This window comes from Clupea harengus, chromosome 6 (assembly GCF_900700415.2).
Source record: "Clupea harengus chromosome 6, Ch_v2.0.2, whole genome shotgun sequence".
Lineage (NCBI taxonomy): Eukaryota > Metazoa > Chordata > Actinopteri > Clupeiformes > Clupeidae > Clupea > Clupea harengus.
The window spans coordinates 839,637-854,636 of record NC_045157.1 but is presented as its reverse complement, the minus strand read 5'-3'; the positions used below and the strand labels follow the sequence as shown (position 1 = coordinate 854,636).

Genomic DNA, 15,000 nt, shown 5'->3' with positions numbered 1-15,000 from the left:
TGAGATCTGATGTTTGTTATTTTCAGTCCCTTTCTGAGTGTCTGGGTTGGGACGAGAGACTGGGGTGGGTCACAAAGAGCATATCTCTTGCTCTTGTTAGAGGGAAGAAGAGAACGAGAGAGAATATAGTATGGACCAAAATGAGAATGACAGCAAGTCACAAAGAAGAATGGAAAGTTAAACAGACGGAGAATATGAGAGGCAAAGATGGACGGAAAGAAACACTCATGTTTCTAATGGAGAGTGAGTGAGTGAGAGAGAGAGAGAGAGAGAGAGAGAGAGAGAGAGAGAGAGAGAGAGAGAGAGAGAGAGAGAGAGAGAGAGAGAGCGCGCGAGCGTGCGAGAGGGAGGGAGAGGGAGAGCGTGCGAGAGAGAGAGAGAGAGAGAGAGAGAGAGAGAGAGAGGGAGGGAGAGGGAGAGCGAGAGAGAGAGAGCGAGCGTGCGAGAGCGAGAGAGAGAGAGAGAGAGAGCGTGCGAGAGCGAGAGGGAGAGAGAGAGAGGGCAGGATGACTCGGGCACTGTGGTCAGACGAGTGCAGGGTTAGGCAGTGTTTTCCTGTGGCGTTGGTGTGTGTTGGGGAGTAACCCAGAGGTTAATGTGTTATTTAAGTGCTCTCCCGTCCACTCACAGGCCTTCCAGACCCAAAAACCTCAGGCTGATTATGGGCTCGGCCCGGTCCAAATCACAGCACACTCACTGCCACTCCACTGCATTCCAGACCGTACCACCACGAGCGCTCCCAACCAGTCCGGGCCGGCTCAAACTGGATGGGACGGGTGGCGGTTCTAAATGAAGAGCGACCGAGCCACTGGATTCACCCAGAGGAGGGAGGTCATGTTCTGCCACGTTCTGAAGCTTTTAGGTGAGAAATGAATGAGCTCTGTGATGGGACATGGGAGAGTGGAGATGATGGTCATGGAGCAGTAAGTGTCAGACGTGTAATACAGACACACACACACACACACACACACACACAGACACACACACACACAGACACACACACACAGACACACAGACACACACACACACACACACACACACACAGACATACACACACACACACACACACACACACAGACAGACACACACACACACACGAAACACACACACACACACACACACACACACAAATAAGCTGTGCCAGTGGCCCTTGGGTTACACCAACATGGTAGCCCAGAGTTCAGGCTGGTGTCAATGAGGCATGATACACACAGATGCTCTGTCTGTTTTTCTCCAACACACACACACACACTCGGCCAACCACATCCACACCCCCCCCCTCCCTCTCTTGGCCTTCATCTCCGTCTCCTCTGGCATTCTTCTGACTCTTCTGAGCGCCATCCAGACACAACTGATGCGCACACACACACACACACACACACACACACACACACACACACACACACACACACACACACACACACACACACACACACAGCTGAGGCACACACAGAGGATGCTTTATCTCAGTATTATTGTGCACAAACTCTACACAAAACAACAGACTCTCCTGAGCCCAGTAATGTGCAACTGAAGTTGCAGCTGTGTCTACCAATCAGGACCCAATCTTACTGAAGTTGCAGCTGTGTCTACCAATCAGGACCCTATCTTACAGAAGGGGGTGGATTCTTACAGTAGCAGAGTAGCTAAAGGAGGCTAGAAAAACTGCTGTGTTCAGTGAAACAGCCACATGTTGCGTCTGTGAGAGAAGTGGTGTCTTCAGCCTTTTGCCCTGATGGCAACACTCACACACACAAACACAAAACAAGCCTTGGCCCTTGGCAGCAACCTCAAATCATTAATGAACTACAAGGGCCAAGTTCCCCCATGGCACTTTTCATGGGCCTTTCTTTCCAACAACCTTCAGCTTAAGCACACACACCTATCTTAAATAAACAGCACACTCTGGATTCAGTGCAAACAAACTAGTCTAGAGCTATAGCGATGCTATACTTATGAAATGCTTGAGTCATCCCAACGGCTGTCCAATCAGATGAGAAAAGGGTTTGCTCATCCAGCAAGATCACTCTGCAATTAGTTTTTGTAAAAGTTTGTTGATATTTCAGCTCAACAGCCAATCAAATTCCACCCCTCGCTTCTATGCCGGCACTGTGTTGATCGGCTGGGATCGTTCGTGGCTCGGTCTGAGCCACCATGTTTGTTTCCCATTTACAGACAGGGCTGTGTACGAACACCAGAGGGTTTTTGAGCCGCCGCCAACACTGTTTGGACAGCTAGAGGACCACGAGGAGCAGTTCACTGAATCTGAGTGTATGGGATCAGAATGGTGGACTGCACCTTTAAGCGTCACCGAGAGCCTATTGTGAAAGACAGAGGAGTGACACAGCTAGAGGACCATGAGGATCAGAATGGTGGACTGCACCTTTAAGCGTCACCGAGAGCCTGTTGTGAAAGACAGAGGAGTGACACAGCTAGAGGACCATGAGGAGGAGAATGGTGGACCTCACCTTTAAGCGTCACGAGAGCCTATTGTGAAAGACAGAGGAGTGACACAGCTAGAGGACCATGAGGAGGAGAATGGTGGACTGCACCTTTAAGCGTCACGAGAGCCTGTTGTGAAAGACAGAGGAGTGACACAGCTAGAGGACCATGAGGAGGAGAATGGTGGACTGCACCTTTAAGCGTCACGAGAGCCTGTTGTGAAAGACAGAGGAGTGACACAGCTAGAGGACCATGAGGAGGAGAATGGTGGACTGCACCTTTAAGCGTCACGAGAGCCTATTGTGAAAGACAGAGGAGTGACACAGCTAGAGGACCATGAGGAGGAGAATGGTGGACTGCACCTTTAAGCGTCACGAGAGCCTGTTGTGAAAGACAGAGGAGTGACACAGCTAGAGGACCATGAGGAGGAGAATGGTGGACTGCACCTTTAAGCGTCACGAGAGCCTATTGTGAAAGACAAACGAGTGACTCTGGGAGAACAGGACAAACTGGTAATGAATGTTTTCTCCTGCCCCCATCTCCTCACCTTTCACTCTCTTTCTCTTCACTCCAATGCCTATATCCTCTCTCTAACACACACACACACACACACACACACGCTGTCTAGTCTGGCCACTGCATCCTCTAGCAGACAGACAAACAAAATGACCAGGACGAGTCAAACAGAAGCATCTAAAATTCTACACACACACCTCTGTCTTGGTAGTCTAGTCTCTCCATCGCTTTCTCACACACACACCTCTGTCTTGGTAGTCTAGTCTCTCTCCACATCGCTTTCTCACACACACACACACACACACACACACACACACACACACACACACACACACACACACACACACACACACACACACACACACACACACACACACACACACATCTCTGTCTTTGTAGTCTAGTCTCTCCCCACATCGCTTTCTCTCCTGCTGTCTATTTGTCACTCCTAAATGAAACACACACAAAACACACACACACACACACACAAAACACACACACACACACACACAAAACACACACACACACACACACAAAATGTCCAAGGGCTGAGGGGCAGCAGTTGCTTTCCTCTCTGCAGATCCCTGCCTGTCTGCAACACCAGCAGCATGACTTAATCACTGCTGAGGAGGGGTCTCTGTGTGTGTGTGTGTGTGTGTATGTGTGTGTGGAGGATGAAGTCATGGCAGTGGATAAAGAGGGCCCTGCCCAAGCCCAGAGGAGTGGAGCAGAGGGGGAGCAGGTGTCCAGAGGGCAGGCACAGCATGCTGGGTAAGTGGATCAGTAATGACTATATGTCTCACACACACACACACACACACACACACACACACACACACACACACACACACACACACACACACCCCACTAATACCCAGTCCTAGCGACAGACCACCACCACCACATCATTCATCAGGGGGCTTATGGTAGATGTGTGCACTAGACCTTCTGCTTCACACACACACGCACACACGCACACACACACACTGACACACCCCTCCAAAACACACACACACACGCACGCACACACACACGGGCACGCTCACACCCAGCACACGCACACGCACACACAGCGCACACACACACACACACACACCATCTGTTACTGGTGAGACAACAGCAGAAGGAAGAGCGTGTTTCTCCCCAAAGCCTGTCTTGCCCCAATCCACTTCCCCAGGCACCCCCCAACAACCCCCCACCACCACCACCCCTCCCCAACAACCCCAACCCCCGCTATGCCACCCCAACAAACCCCCAACCTACCCCATGGCCGTAGAGCCCCTCCCTGTATGGTGACTAGCCATTCAGCTCAAGTCCAGTGTGCAGCCTGCAGCACAGCAATCTGTCTGCAAGGCATAACTCACGGCCACTTGACCTTGAGGATGTCACACAAAGCACAAATACTTCACCTTGCTAGAGAGACCATGTGAGTGAAGAGTAGATAACAGAGAGAGAGGGGGGGAGAGAGAGTAAGAGGAAGAGAGAAAGAGGGAGAGAGAAAGAGGGAGAAAGAAAGAGGGAGAGAGAGGAAGAGAGGGGGGGAGAGCATCTGGTAACTTCATTTAGCTTCACACACACGTTACTGAAACTGCTCCCAATAATATTTAACTCCCTCCTCTTAACACATTCTCACACAAACACACACACTCCCAATAAAAAGACCCAAACCTCTGTTACCAGGCCACTTGACACATTTGCCTTGGTATGTAACAACTTCATACAGGCCTCAACTGCTCCACAGCGGCTTCTCTTCTCTTCTCTGACCCTGGTGGAGTGAAGCGGTGGAGAGACCCACTGAGGCTGTGGGTGAGGGTGTGGGTGAGGGTGTGGGTGTGGGTGTGGGTGTGGGTGTGGGTGTGGGTGAGGGTGAGGGTGAGGGTGAGGGTGAGGGTGAGGGTGAGGGTGAGGGTGAGGGTGAGAGTGAGGCTGAGGGTGAGGGTGAGGCTGAGGCTGATCCTGAGGGTGAGGGTGTGGGTGTGGGTGTGGGTGAGGGTGTGGGTGTGGGTGTGGGTGAGGGTGTGGGTGAGGGTGAGGGTGATCCTGAGGCTGAGGGTGAGGCTGATCCTGAGGGTGAGGCTGATCCTGAGGGTGAGGGTGAGGCAGTGGCGGAGGCTGAGGCAGTCCCAGAGGATGACCCATCAGCAGTCTCACAGGCCAAGCACCCCCTCCTCCATCACTGCAATACCGGACAGACTAGATCCATCTGAATCCTCTGACAACACCGACCACTACGGGCCCTGTCCACTAGACCAGCAGCAGGAGGAGGGAGTGTATTCTGTGAAGAAGACGTCCACTTCCTGTGGGAGCGAGATCACTGTCGGAGAGGACGGGGTTATGTCCACTCAGCTGTGAGAGGACTCGGAGGGTGTGGCGACAGACACTCAGTGACCGTACAAAGGTCCTTCAGTCACTTGGGAACACACACACACACACACACACACACACACACACACACACACACACACACACACCTCACACTCCAGGAACACCACTCACAGGAAAGGGACCGTCTCCATGGCTACAGCCCCGCTATTTTATTTATGATTATGTTAGTTAAGCCTTTGTATTCCTCTCGGAACATAGGCCATTGATGAATTGTTTCCACCCACCCTCGTGTGTCCTGAGCCATCCTCTCCAGCTGTTTCCACGTCAGCCCCTTCTTCTTGAATTCCTGCTCTGTGCTCCTTCTCCAGGTGTTTTTGGGTCGTCCTCTACCCCGTTTTGCCTTGTGGGTTCCATGTCAGTGCCTGTTTTGTTATTGCTGTTGTGTTTCTTCGTAGTGTGTGTCCAATCCAGCTCCATTTTCTCCTTAACAGCTGTATATCTACTGTTTCTTGTTTTGTGCATTCCCATAGGTTGATGTTGCTTATTGTGTTTGGCCAGAAGACTCCAAGGATGCGTCTTAGACAGTGGTTTATGAAGGTTTGTAGTTTGTTTGTGATGTTGGTGGATTTATGATTATAGCACTGATTTAATATATATATGAATTACTGATGATATTATTGAATTTAACTATTGATTATTATTGAACAATAATGAATTATTGTTTTATGGTATTAATTATGGTATAATTGTTACCTGCTTATTCCTGGGAATGGACTATGTTAAGGGAATATAGGAAAAATAATCAATTACTAAATTGCAATTTGACATTCATCAATTAACTACAATGTAACTACTTGACTGCCTTTAAAACATATTTTTACTTTTAGAACCGTCTGGCAAAGTCAAATGTTTCCCATCCCCCCCCCCCCTTTCTTTTTCTATCTCTACCTGGCCAGCTCCAAGCAGATGGGCCCCCCCTTATGTGCCGAGGTTCTGCTAAAGGTTTCCTGTTAACAGAGAGTTCTTCTTGCCTCTGTCACCATTGTGCTTGCTCTAAGGGGGTTCAGGCCCTGGGGTCTGTAAAGTGTGTGTGTGTGTGTGTGTGTGTGTGTTTGCTCTAAGGGGGTTCAGGCCCTTGGGTCTGTAAAGCGCCTTGAGACAATTTTGTTTTGGGACTATATAATAAAACTGAATTGAATTGAAAAGTGACAAGCGGAAGTGTGTGTGTGTGTGTGTGTGTGTGTGTGTGTGTGTGTGTGTGTGTGTGTGTGTGTGTGTGTGTGTGTGTGTGTGTGTGTTGTTAGCTGGACTGCACTTTAGATCAGGAATGAGCCAGAGCTGCTGTGAGAGCTAACCCCTGACAGTGAGGGCAACTGGGAAGGTCAAGCCAGCAGTGCGGTGGTGTCTGACGGTGGAGCAACAGGCGTGTCTGACGGTGGAGCAACAGGCGTGTCTGACGGTGGAGCAACAGGCGTGTCTGACGGTGGAGCAACAGGCGTGTCTGACGGGGGAGAAACAGGCGTGTCTGACGGTGGAGAAACAGGCGTGTCTGACGGTGGAGAAACAGGCGTGTCTGACGGTGGAGAAACAGGCTTCTCTACTTTCCTACTAATGAGAAAAACCGAATTCATCCGGACAGGGAGGAGGGGGAAAGCATCCTGCTACAGTTTAAACCGTAAAACAGACTTCCCAGCATCCCGTTGGGCCCTCAGGTAAATCATTGGCGGGGGGGGGAGGGATAAGACTGGCTGAGCCAATCACAAACAACTAGACACGCGTACTACTAATGACCACTGCCACAAAGAAGGAGAGGTGAAAATAAAACACAATTCCACTTCCTCAACACTGGCACAATGTCCACGGAGAACCAACACATAAAGCCATGTGCACATAGGGCCCCCGTTCTCAGTGAAATGGCAAGAGAGAGAGAGGGAGAGAGAAGGAGAGAGAGAGAGAAGAAGAGAGAAAGAGGGAGAGAGAAGGAGAGAGAGAGAGAAGAAGAGAGAAAGAGGGAGAGAGAGAAGGAGAGAGAAAGAGGGAGAGAGAAAGAGAGACACACACACACACACAGAGGAGAAAGTAGACAGAGAATGAGGGAGGGGGAGTTTTTATTTCTTGGACTGGAATTCCACAGTGTCAGATCCACACACTGAGAGCGAGGCGTTTCAGAGGCTCCAACGGGCCTCTGACAGACCGACTCGATGACTAATGGATGTGTGCGTGATGATGTTGGACAGCTCAACCGCGGCAGGCAGGCGATCTGCTGTTAACGTGTAAACCAGAGAAGCTCAAGGGTCATGGACTCAAGACACTCTGACTAAGCAGATTTTTTTTATATGCCGCCGCCGGTCTCCAAACACTGCTGGCTTGACGGCTGCACATACCACCCACCTCTCTGGAGTGAACCGCCACCGGCCCCTGGGGGCGCTACACAAAATCGGGGCCAGCCGCGGCTCTTAAATGAATTTCCCGTTTGCTTTCAAGTTGGCGGAGTTCGCCCCATGTTGTCTTATGTAAGTTCTGATCGGGGCGGTCGGACATCAGTTGGGCTCATTCTTTCAAATGCCATGCAGGTCCACAAAGCAGATTCACCAGCCCCCCCCCCCCCCACCCACCCACACCTTGAAACACCCACACACTCATATATTCCTGCAAGTACTCACAAGTGTGTGTATGCATATACTGAATAAACATACACATGATCTCTCTCTCTCATACAAACACACACACACACACACACACATAAACACACCACACTCATTCACACAAACACACACTTTTCAAGTCATCCACCTTTCAAGTCAGTCTCCCCAGTGCAAACATGCCAGGTGTGTGAGATCAGCCAGCCAGAATCTCTCCCTCAGTCCTCCATGAGCCCCACAGGCTTGTCTGCAACTACCCTGTCCTCATAAGACAGCACTGATCCCAGGCCTGTGCCCCCTTCCCTCACAAAGCCATCCTGTCTCCCCGGGCCTGGGACCCGGTCCTACACAAACAGCTGCGTTTCCAGTTACCTCATAGCGGCACCCGCGTGGAACGTCCTGCACGCTCTCACCTTGCCGAGATAAACGCAACAGGACCAACCGAAAAAAGGTGGCCATAGTCAATGCCCGTATGTGAATGTGTTTGTGTGCACTTTCAAGGGGAAACATGCAGAGGACAACGGGCTTTGTGTAACTAGTTTGGCCGTGTTTCCTGCATATTCGCTTCCCTGTTTAGCACCTTGTGTGTTTGCAGATTTCTGATTCAATTAGCATAATTTCAGGAGAATTAATTTCCTAAATTTGTTGCAAAAAATATATATGTACGAGAAAAGCATCAGGACACATAACAGGTTTGGGGGAAACTAAATTGAACTTAAATATATAAAAATATTTGATCTAGTTTAAACGTGCGCTCATTTACGATGGAAACACACAACCATTGTCTTCCGGGGCTGCAAACTTTCCATTCATTGAATATGGACGCAAGGCCCGCAGAACTGCTGCTCTGCAATTACAAGTGAGACCAGCTGACCACCCGTGGGTGGACAGACAAGATGACAACAGAAGCGTACATGGACAACTCATTTAAACAGACAATATATGCAAACTAACTACGTCTATCTTTCTCGCTCTCTTTCACACACACGGACCAAATCGTTTCTTTTCAACAGTTGCATTCCAGAGATTGCTACGCCTATCTACAAGCGACCAAGAGGAAGTATCATCTGATTTCATGCACTATTTATGTGAAGAAAATTTCTGCCATTCTCCCAGAAACTCCACTGCCCTGTCTTTTAGGGAGGGGGACATTTTCAGGGAGGTGCCTAATATTCCACAGATGGAAATCTCGAAATCTAAGAGAGAAAAAAATCGTTTTTACTATCATTTCCATTTCAGGGACAGCGCATTTTGGTCACATGTGGTCGGGCAACCAAATTGCCAAACGGAAACGATCATTTGCTTCACACATACGGTGCCTTAGGGACAGTTGGCATCAGTCCCGTACGGGAAAACATTGTTCCTGTCGATTATTCTTTTGACAAGTTCTCAGAAATGAAACAAAAGCTCAGAATTGACAGCTTAAATATGGCAGGGAGTCCAGACACTAACTTGATAATTCACATAGCCCTGCATGCGAAATAAAAAATAAGATGATCTATTGCCTACAGAGAACTGATATAGTTGTATCATTTGCATTCATGCACACCAGTCAAAAGGGGTGGTTAATGTTATTAATTATTCAACTAGAAAATGAATGATTCCTGTCAGCCCATAAACTGAAGAATTTAAAGAAGCAGAGACCACCAAAGGTGCGTGCAACTTACCACTTCGATGATTTTTAAAATGCCGAAGTGCGACCTCAGGTACTCTGTATCACACCTGATGCCTCCCAGTACATTTCTGGCGTGTACGGGCTCTGTAGTCGGCTGGTACGGGCTACTTGCACCCGAGATCATGGAAGTGTTGGAGGCCTCGCCATCAAAGCCGTCCGTCTCCTCGGTATTCCTCATGTTTTCCTTTTGTTCGTATTCCGCGACCACGAACTTACAGAATAGTTGATATGGAGACGAATCGTTTGTTCCCAAGAGGAAAAACTGAACACTTAATACAGTTTACAATGTCGCAACGTTCGCTGTAAGCTACAGGCTACAAGAAACCGCTTCTGGAATGTAGGCTACAACACGCTACTGTAACCACGTAAAACTACGTTGAGATTTCTTTGCAGAAGACTGTTATGTTCTAAATTCCCAATAGCGATAAATGTGGATAACTTGAAGACAGCGCGCAGTGAGGTTCGCCAGGATAGGATGGAATGAATTTGATTTGTTCTGCACAGTCCTCAGCACCTATACGTTTTAGGGAGTTGGCAAGCGGCAAGCTCCATGACTCCTCGTTGTGCGCGGCTTTCACGCGAAAGCACAAAAAATCCAAAACGACCTGAACAGACTAGAGTTAGGCTAGTATTGAGTTCGTCAAGCCATGTTAGCTTGTCGTCCAAAAGACGTAAAACACAACGTTGTTGTTGTTTGCTAGTCTCCGCCCTCGAAACTGGTAATTCCTTCAGATGAAAAAGGCTTCAAAAAAGTCGAACAGTGTTCACCCAGCGAACACAGGCTGTTCAGCGAGGCCACAGCCCATCGGATCCATGAGGCCAAACAGACGTGAATCCAACAGATGGTTCTTGGATTGATGCGTGTGTTTTCACCCCGAGACTGGCGAAGCATACGTTACTGGGCAGAGCCAGCTTTCTCGATGTCGGGTAACATGCTGTGTACCGCGGCCACTAATAGCTTCGAGCGCCAGAAAGCTAGACCAGTCTCTATAGTGACGTGCAACACAGGTGTGTTCTCGTGATGCTTGGGCAGGTAGGCTCGCAGCTTCGAATTTCAGCCGTCGAAACACACATCAACGCATTTTACGCACGGGAGCACTATCTGCGGTGATAAAGAAATGAATTTGTGTACAAGAGCAATTCAGAATTGATATTATACATTATAGAAACTTATATTAATTTCAATAACATAGGCTACACGCCTCTCTCCTTAGTTGTGTATTGTGTTGTAATGTATATTTTGTGTAAGCACATTGAGAGCCACTTTACCAAGTCAAATTCCTTGTTTGTGCAAACTTACTTGGCCAATAAAACCTGATTCTGAGATACATTGCTGGTGTAAAACAGCAATTGGCCAGTTGAAAGTAGAAGCACAAAATTTGAAGTAGGCTATATGACAAAAGCATGAATTGGTTTTAAGTATTTGGTACACAAACCACCACTAATTCAGGTTCACGTTTACCTAAATAAGTGTACTTAATGAGTTGTTTACCTGCAGTTGGAAGCCGTTGCTTGTGGCCAGTGATCCATGTGTTCTGACAGGAAACTCATACTGCCCTCTACTGGGTTGGGTTATTATGGTCTGTAATTCTGTCTATTCGCAAAAGGCATATTGGAAGAGGCTAGAGCACCAAACAATACGAAGATTTTTTTTTATCCTCCGAAGTTTTCACGGTAGCACAATGTATAGACCCAGTCTCTTCCCTGATTGTCATGATAAAGGACCTGTGTGGATAACCTGCAGCACCCCTAGCACAGAAATCATTCCCAACCCAGGACATTACATTTCTATCAGGGCTCACTTGAGGCTTGTCTTAGTGTGTTAAGGTAACCTGTATCAATGCAATGCAATACAAGCCTCCAATACCTACAGTATACACATACAGCAAATTCTACTCCCCTCTTTAATTAAAAAAAAAACACACACACCCATGGAGAGACAGTCACCAGGTAATCCATTGGTCTGGATTCTTACTTTATTGAAGCCAGTGGATTGAGACATGTATCCTTATTTTTTTACCAGCACTAAGCGAATTTCCACATTACTGCATCAGATTAAAGCCATACAGATCAGATTTATGCAGGTGTGTGTGTGCGGGATAAAACACACAGACATACACACATCCAGTCCTCCTTGTGGTTAAAAAATGTATTTTTGAATCCCGTATATATAAAAGGATTGGAAGCAAAAGCTGTTTCTCCTCCTCTATATTGTATATACTTAAATACGTCACCGGGGCAAATGCATGTCGACAGGGTTAAGGGCACAGAGCACTTTAGTTCCAGTCAGGTGGTACCAAAGCAGAACAGGACCGGTTGATTCATGGTTGCCACATGTGCAAAGGAAACAAAACAAAATCAAATAAAAACTAACAATAAAAAAAAAAACCTTACGCGCACCAGAGTGCCTTTATGGTGAAGCCAAACAGGGGGAAATTGTGTGATGACTGACTTTTTTTTCTTCTTAATTTTGTCTTTTTTGCCACGTCAGGTCATACTCCAAAGGGAGTACTCATAAGAAAGCAGATGTTATGACAAGAGCACTGGGCGTTCAGCACTGGCAACCCAACGGCCCTGCAGTGCAGTTCCTACCCTCCCGACGTCTGCTTTGTATTACCAAAGTTAAGTGATGCTTGCCAACAAAATGGGGAACAGTTTTGTGTTTGTGCTGGAATCTGACTAACAAACAGAACACTGTTGGAGGGTTCTCCACGGGAACCGACTCTTGGGAGAACCCAGATCCATCTGAGAGAATGGAGGGGCCTTGAACTAACCTCCACGGTGGAGTTGCACTTACAGACACGAGACGTTCCTTTTCAAGACTGTCCCTCCACACCCGTCCACCCCCCCCCCCCAAAATGAAACTACTGGCATAGTGCCCCGGGAGAGCAGAGCTACACTTTGAGCAAACCACTTAAGACGTGTAAACCACCCAAACAGGGACAGTGTTGCTACACGGCAAAACAAAAACATAATAAAAAAAATGCTATATTTAAGTGCATTTCAGTTTTATTTCATGAGTAAATTCATCAATAGATTACCAAAGGACAGACAGGGTGCTTTTTTTTTTTTTTTTTTTTTAAAGCATTTTCACTGGATTTCACTTTGTAGCTGGAAGGAGGGTTGATCTGAGACTCTGGTTCAAATTGAAGTGCTTTTGGAACTAACATGAAAGCAGTTACTCCAAAATGTTACAGTATTGTGCTTGAAAAACAGTCATGAGTGCTCATCCCAGCTTGGTGCAGGTGGTGGCTAAGCGTTGCATTCTGATTGGACTACAACAGGAAAAGAAGAAGATAGACAGAAACAAAAAGCAGAAGTCCGGATGCGTTCTTCACCTGTACTGACTTCTGTCTCGTTGTTCTTGCTTCCCCATCTACCGATTAGTCCATTTTCTTTAGGAGAAAAAAAAAAAAGTAGACGACGCTGCACAATGTGTAGTCGCGGTGGTTTTTCCCTTAGAAAGAGCTAAAATGACACAGAATTGAACCCTAAGGCTCCAGAGTAAAATTCCGGACCACCCCAGGAGGCACAGAATCCATTTTGGAATTAGAAGCCGCTCCTGGAGAGGAGACAGAGGCGACGCTACTCTACACAGACACTACACAGGCTACAACAGGAGTGGGATCTATGTCTTTGGTTCCAGATTCTCAGCGGTTTCCTTTTTTTGTCCATTTTTGAAAAGATGTGGTTGTCGTTAGTATGAAGCCACATAGCTGCGCTGTCATGTTAAAGAGTTCAAAGCTTAAACAGAAAGGTAAAGGAAAAAAATGATCTAACCACAGGTCAATGTTTGCATCACCAGTACATGGGAGAGAGAAATGAAACACCCCCGGCCATGCCAAATCAGATCTGCATTTCTCTGATAGATCTGCACTCTGGCATTGTGTGGCATCTGACTCCATATTACACAGCAGGAGAGAGAAGCATGAACAGGGCGGGACACTGCAGATGGCTGAGGCGGCTGACTGCATGGCACGGACATGAAGGGACAGAGGGTAAGGCAAGGCAAGGCGGCGCAGGATGGCACGGGCATGAAGGGACAGAGGGCAAGGTTGGCAGGGCAAGGCAAGGCGGCGCAGGAGGGGATTAAGGCTCTACCCTGAGTACACAGAGTATGGAGCGACATACACACACTAACTCTACACTGAGAGAGAGAGACAGAGAGAGAAGAGAGAGACAGAGAGAGAAAGAGAGAGAGAGAGAGAGAGGAGGTTGGAGGCAGAGAAAGACAGAAACCTTTACAGTCAAAACCAATCTTCCAATGGGGATACACCTCCACATGGACGAGGTGCAGAACTGGGAATGTTTTCTTTTCAACATGAACTGCAGTACACTTGTGTTTATAGAACATGTACATAAACGCAACATTTGATTTGAGTAAAAGAACACAATTTAATCTTGTCTTTCATTCGTGTGTGAGGAGAAAGCCATTTCTTTTTAAAAAATCCACACAAATGTCGCCTGGCCTGCCGCCGTTGAGATATTTCGCGAGTGGGTGGAGCTAAACTTGTTCCTCTAGGGCACATAGGTTCTTTCTACAGCTGGTTCTAGAAGGTTCTAATAGGTTCTTTCTACAGCTGGTTCTAGAAGGTTCTAATAGGTTCTTTCTACAGCTGGTTCCAATGCTTGTGCAGCTACTGGCCTGGTCAAGCCAATTTCATCTACTTCACTAATCAAGAAAAGGAAAAAGAAAAAGAAAGGCATGCTCTCCATTGCTCTGCTGAACAATGTTATCTAGGCCACCGATGGAAGCAAAAAATATTCAAATCAAGCAAAGACCACAGATGTAAGTAATACAAAACAAATAAAAACAAAATAAATTAATTGGGAACCGACGTGGACAAAAGAGAAAACCATTTTACCGTTTGTACTACAGTGCAATTCCTCTCCTGGAGACGAGCACCTCTACTACGACACAAACAGCGCGTGTGCCAGGCACTTTGGGAGGCTTTTTCAACCTTTTTTTTTTGTTTTTGTTGTTGTTGTTTTGTTTTTTTAAAGGAAAAGATGCTGTCCTGGCCCCTTTACTCAAAACCATACATATCCCTGTAGCCATGGGAAAAGAAAGCTTTGCCATGCTAAATCACGTGACTCCTCCTCCTCCACCTTCCCAATCCAGACTTTCTCAGTTTCATTCTGAAGTAGTTCTTCATAATTTTTGCTAAAATAATTGCATTTGTTTTGTACAAAAATCAAACCAAAAAAAAAAAAAAAAAGCTTGTATAGCAAATATTTGTTTTCTTCTTCTTCTTTGCAGTATATATACAGGATCCTCAGTGATGGCGCAGTAGCCCTCCGACAGACAGACAGACAGCGTCTCGTAATGCTATTGGCCAATAGGAGTGTGCCATGTTAGTGTCAAAACATGAGTGGAGTTAGACATTCTGGGTGAACGCT

The 15,000-nt window shown here is 47.3% G+C and overlaps 1 protein-coding gene across 1 annotated transcript in view; it reads right to left on the bottom strand.

The window, feature by feature from the left end:
* cmtm4 (CKLF-like MARVEL transmembrane domain containing 4) overlaps positions 1-10,667 on the bottom strand; it is a 33,265-nt gene extending 22,598 nt beyond the window's left edge. The window contains exon 1 of the mRNA XM_031568738.2: positions 9,593-10,667. Coding sequence (XP_031424598.1) covers positions 9,593-9,778 — 186 coding nt within the window. The 5' untranslated portion in view covers positions 9,779-10,667. The remainder of the gene's footprint in view (positions 1-9,592) is intronic.
* Positions 10,668-15,000: the final 4,333 nt, after the last annotated feature.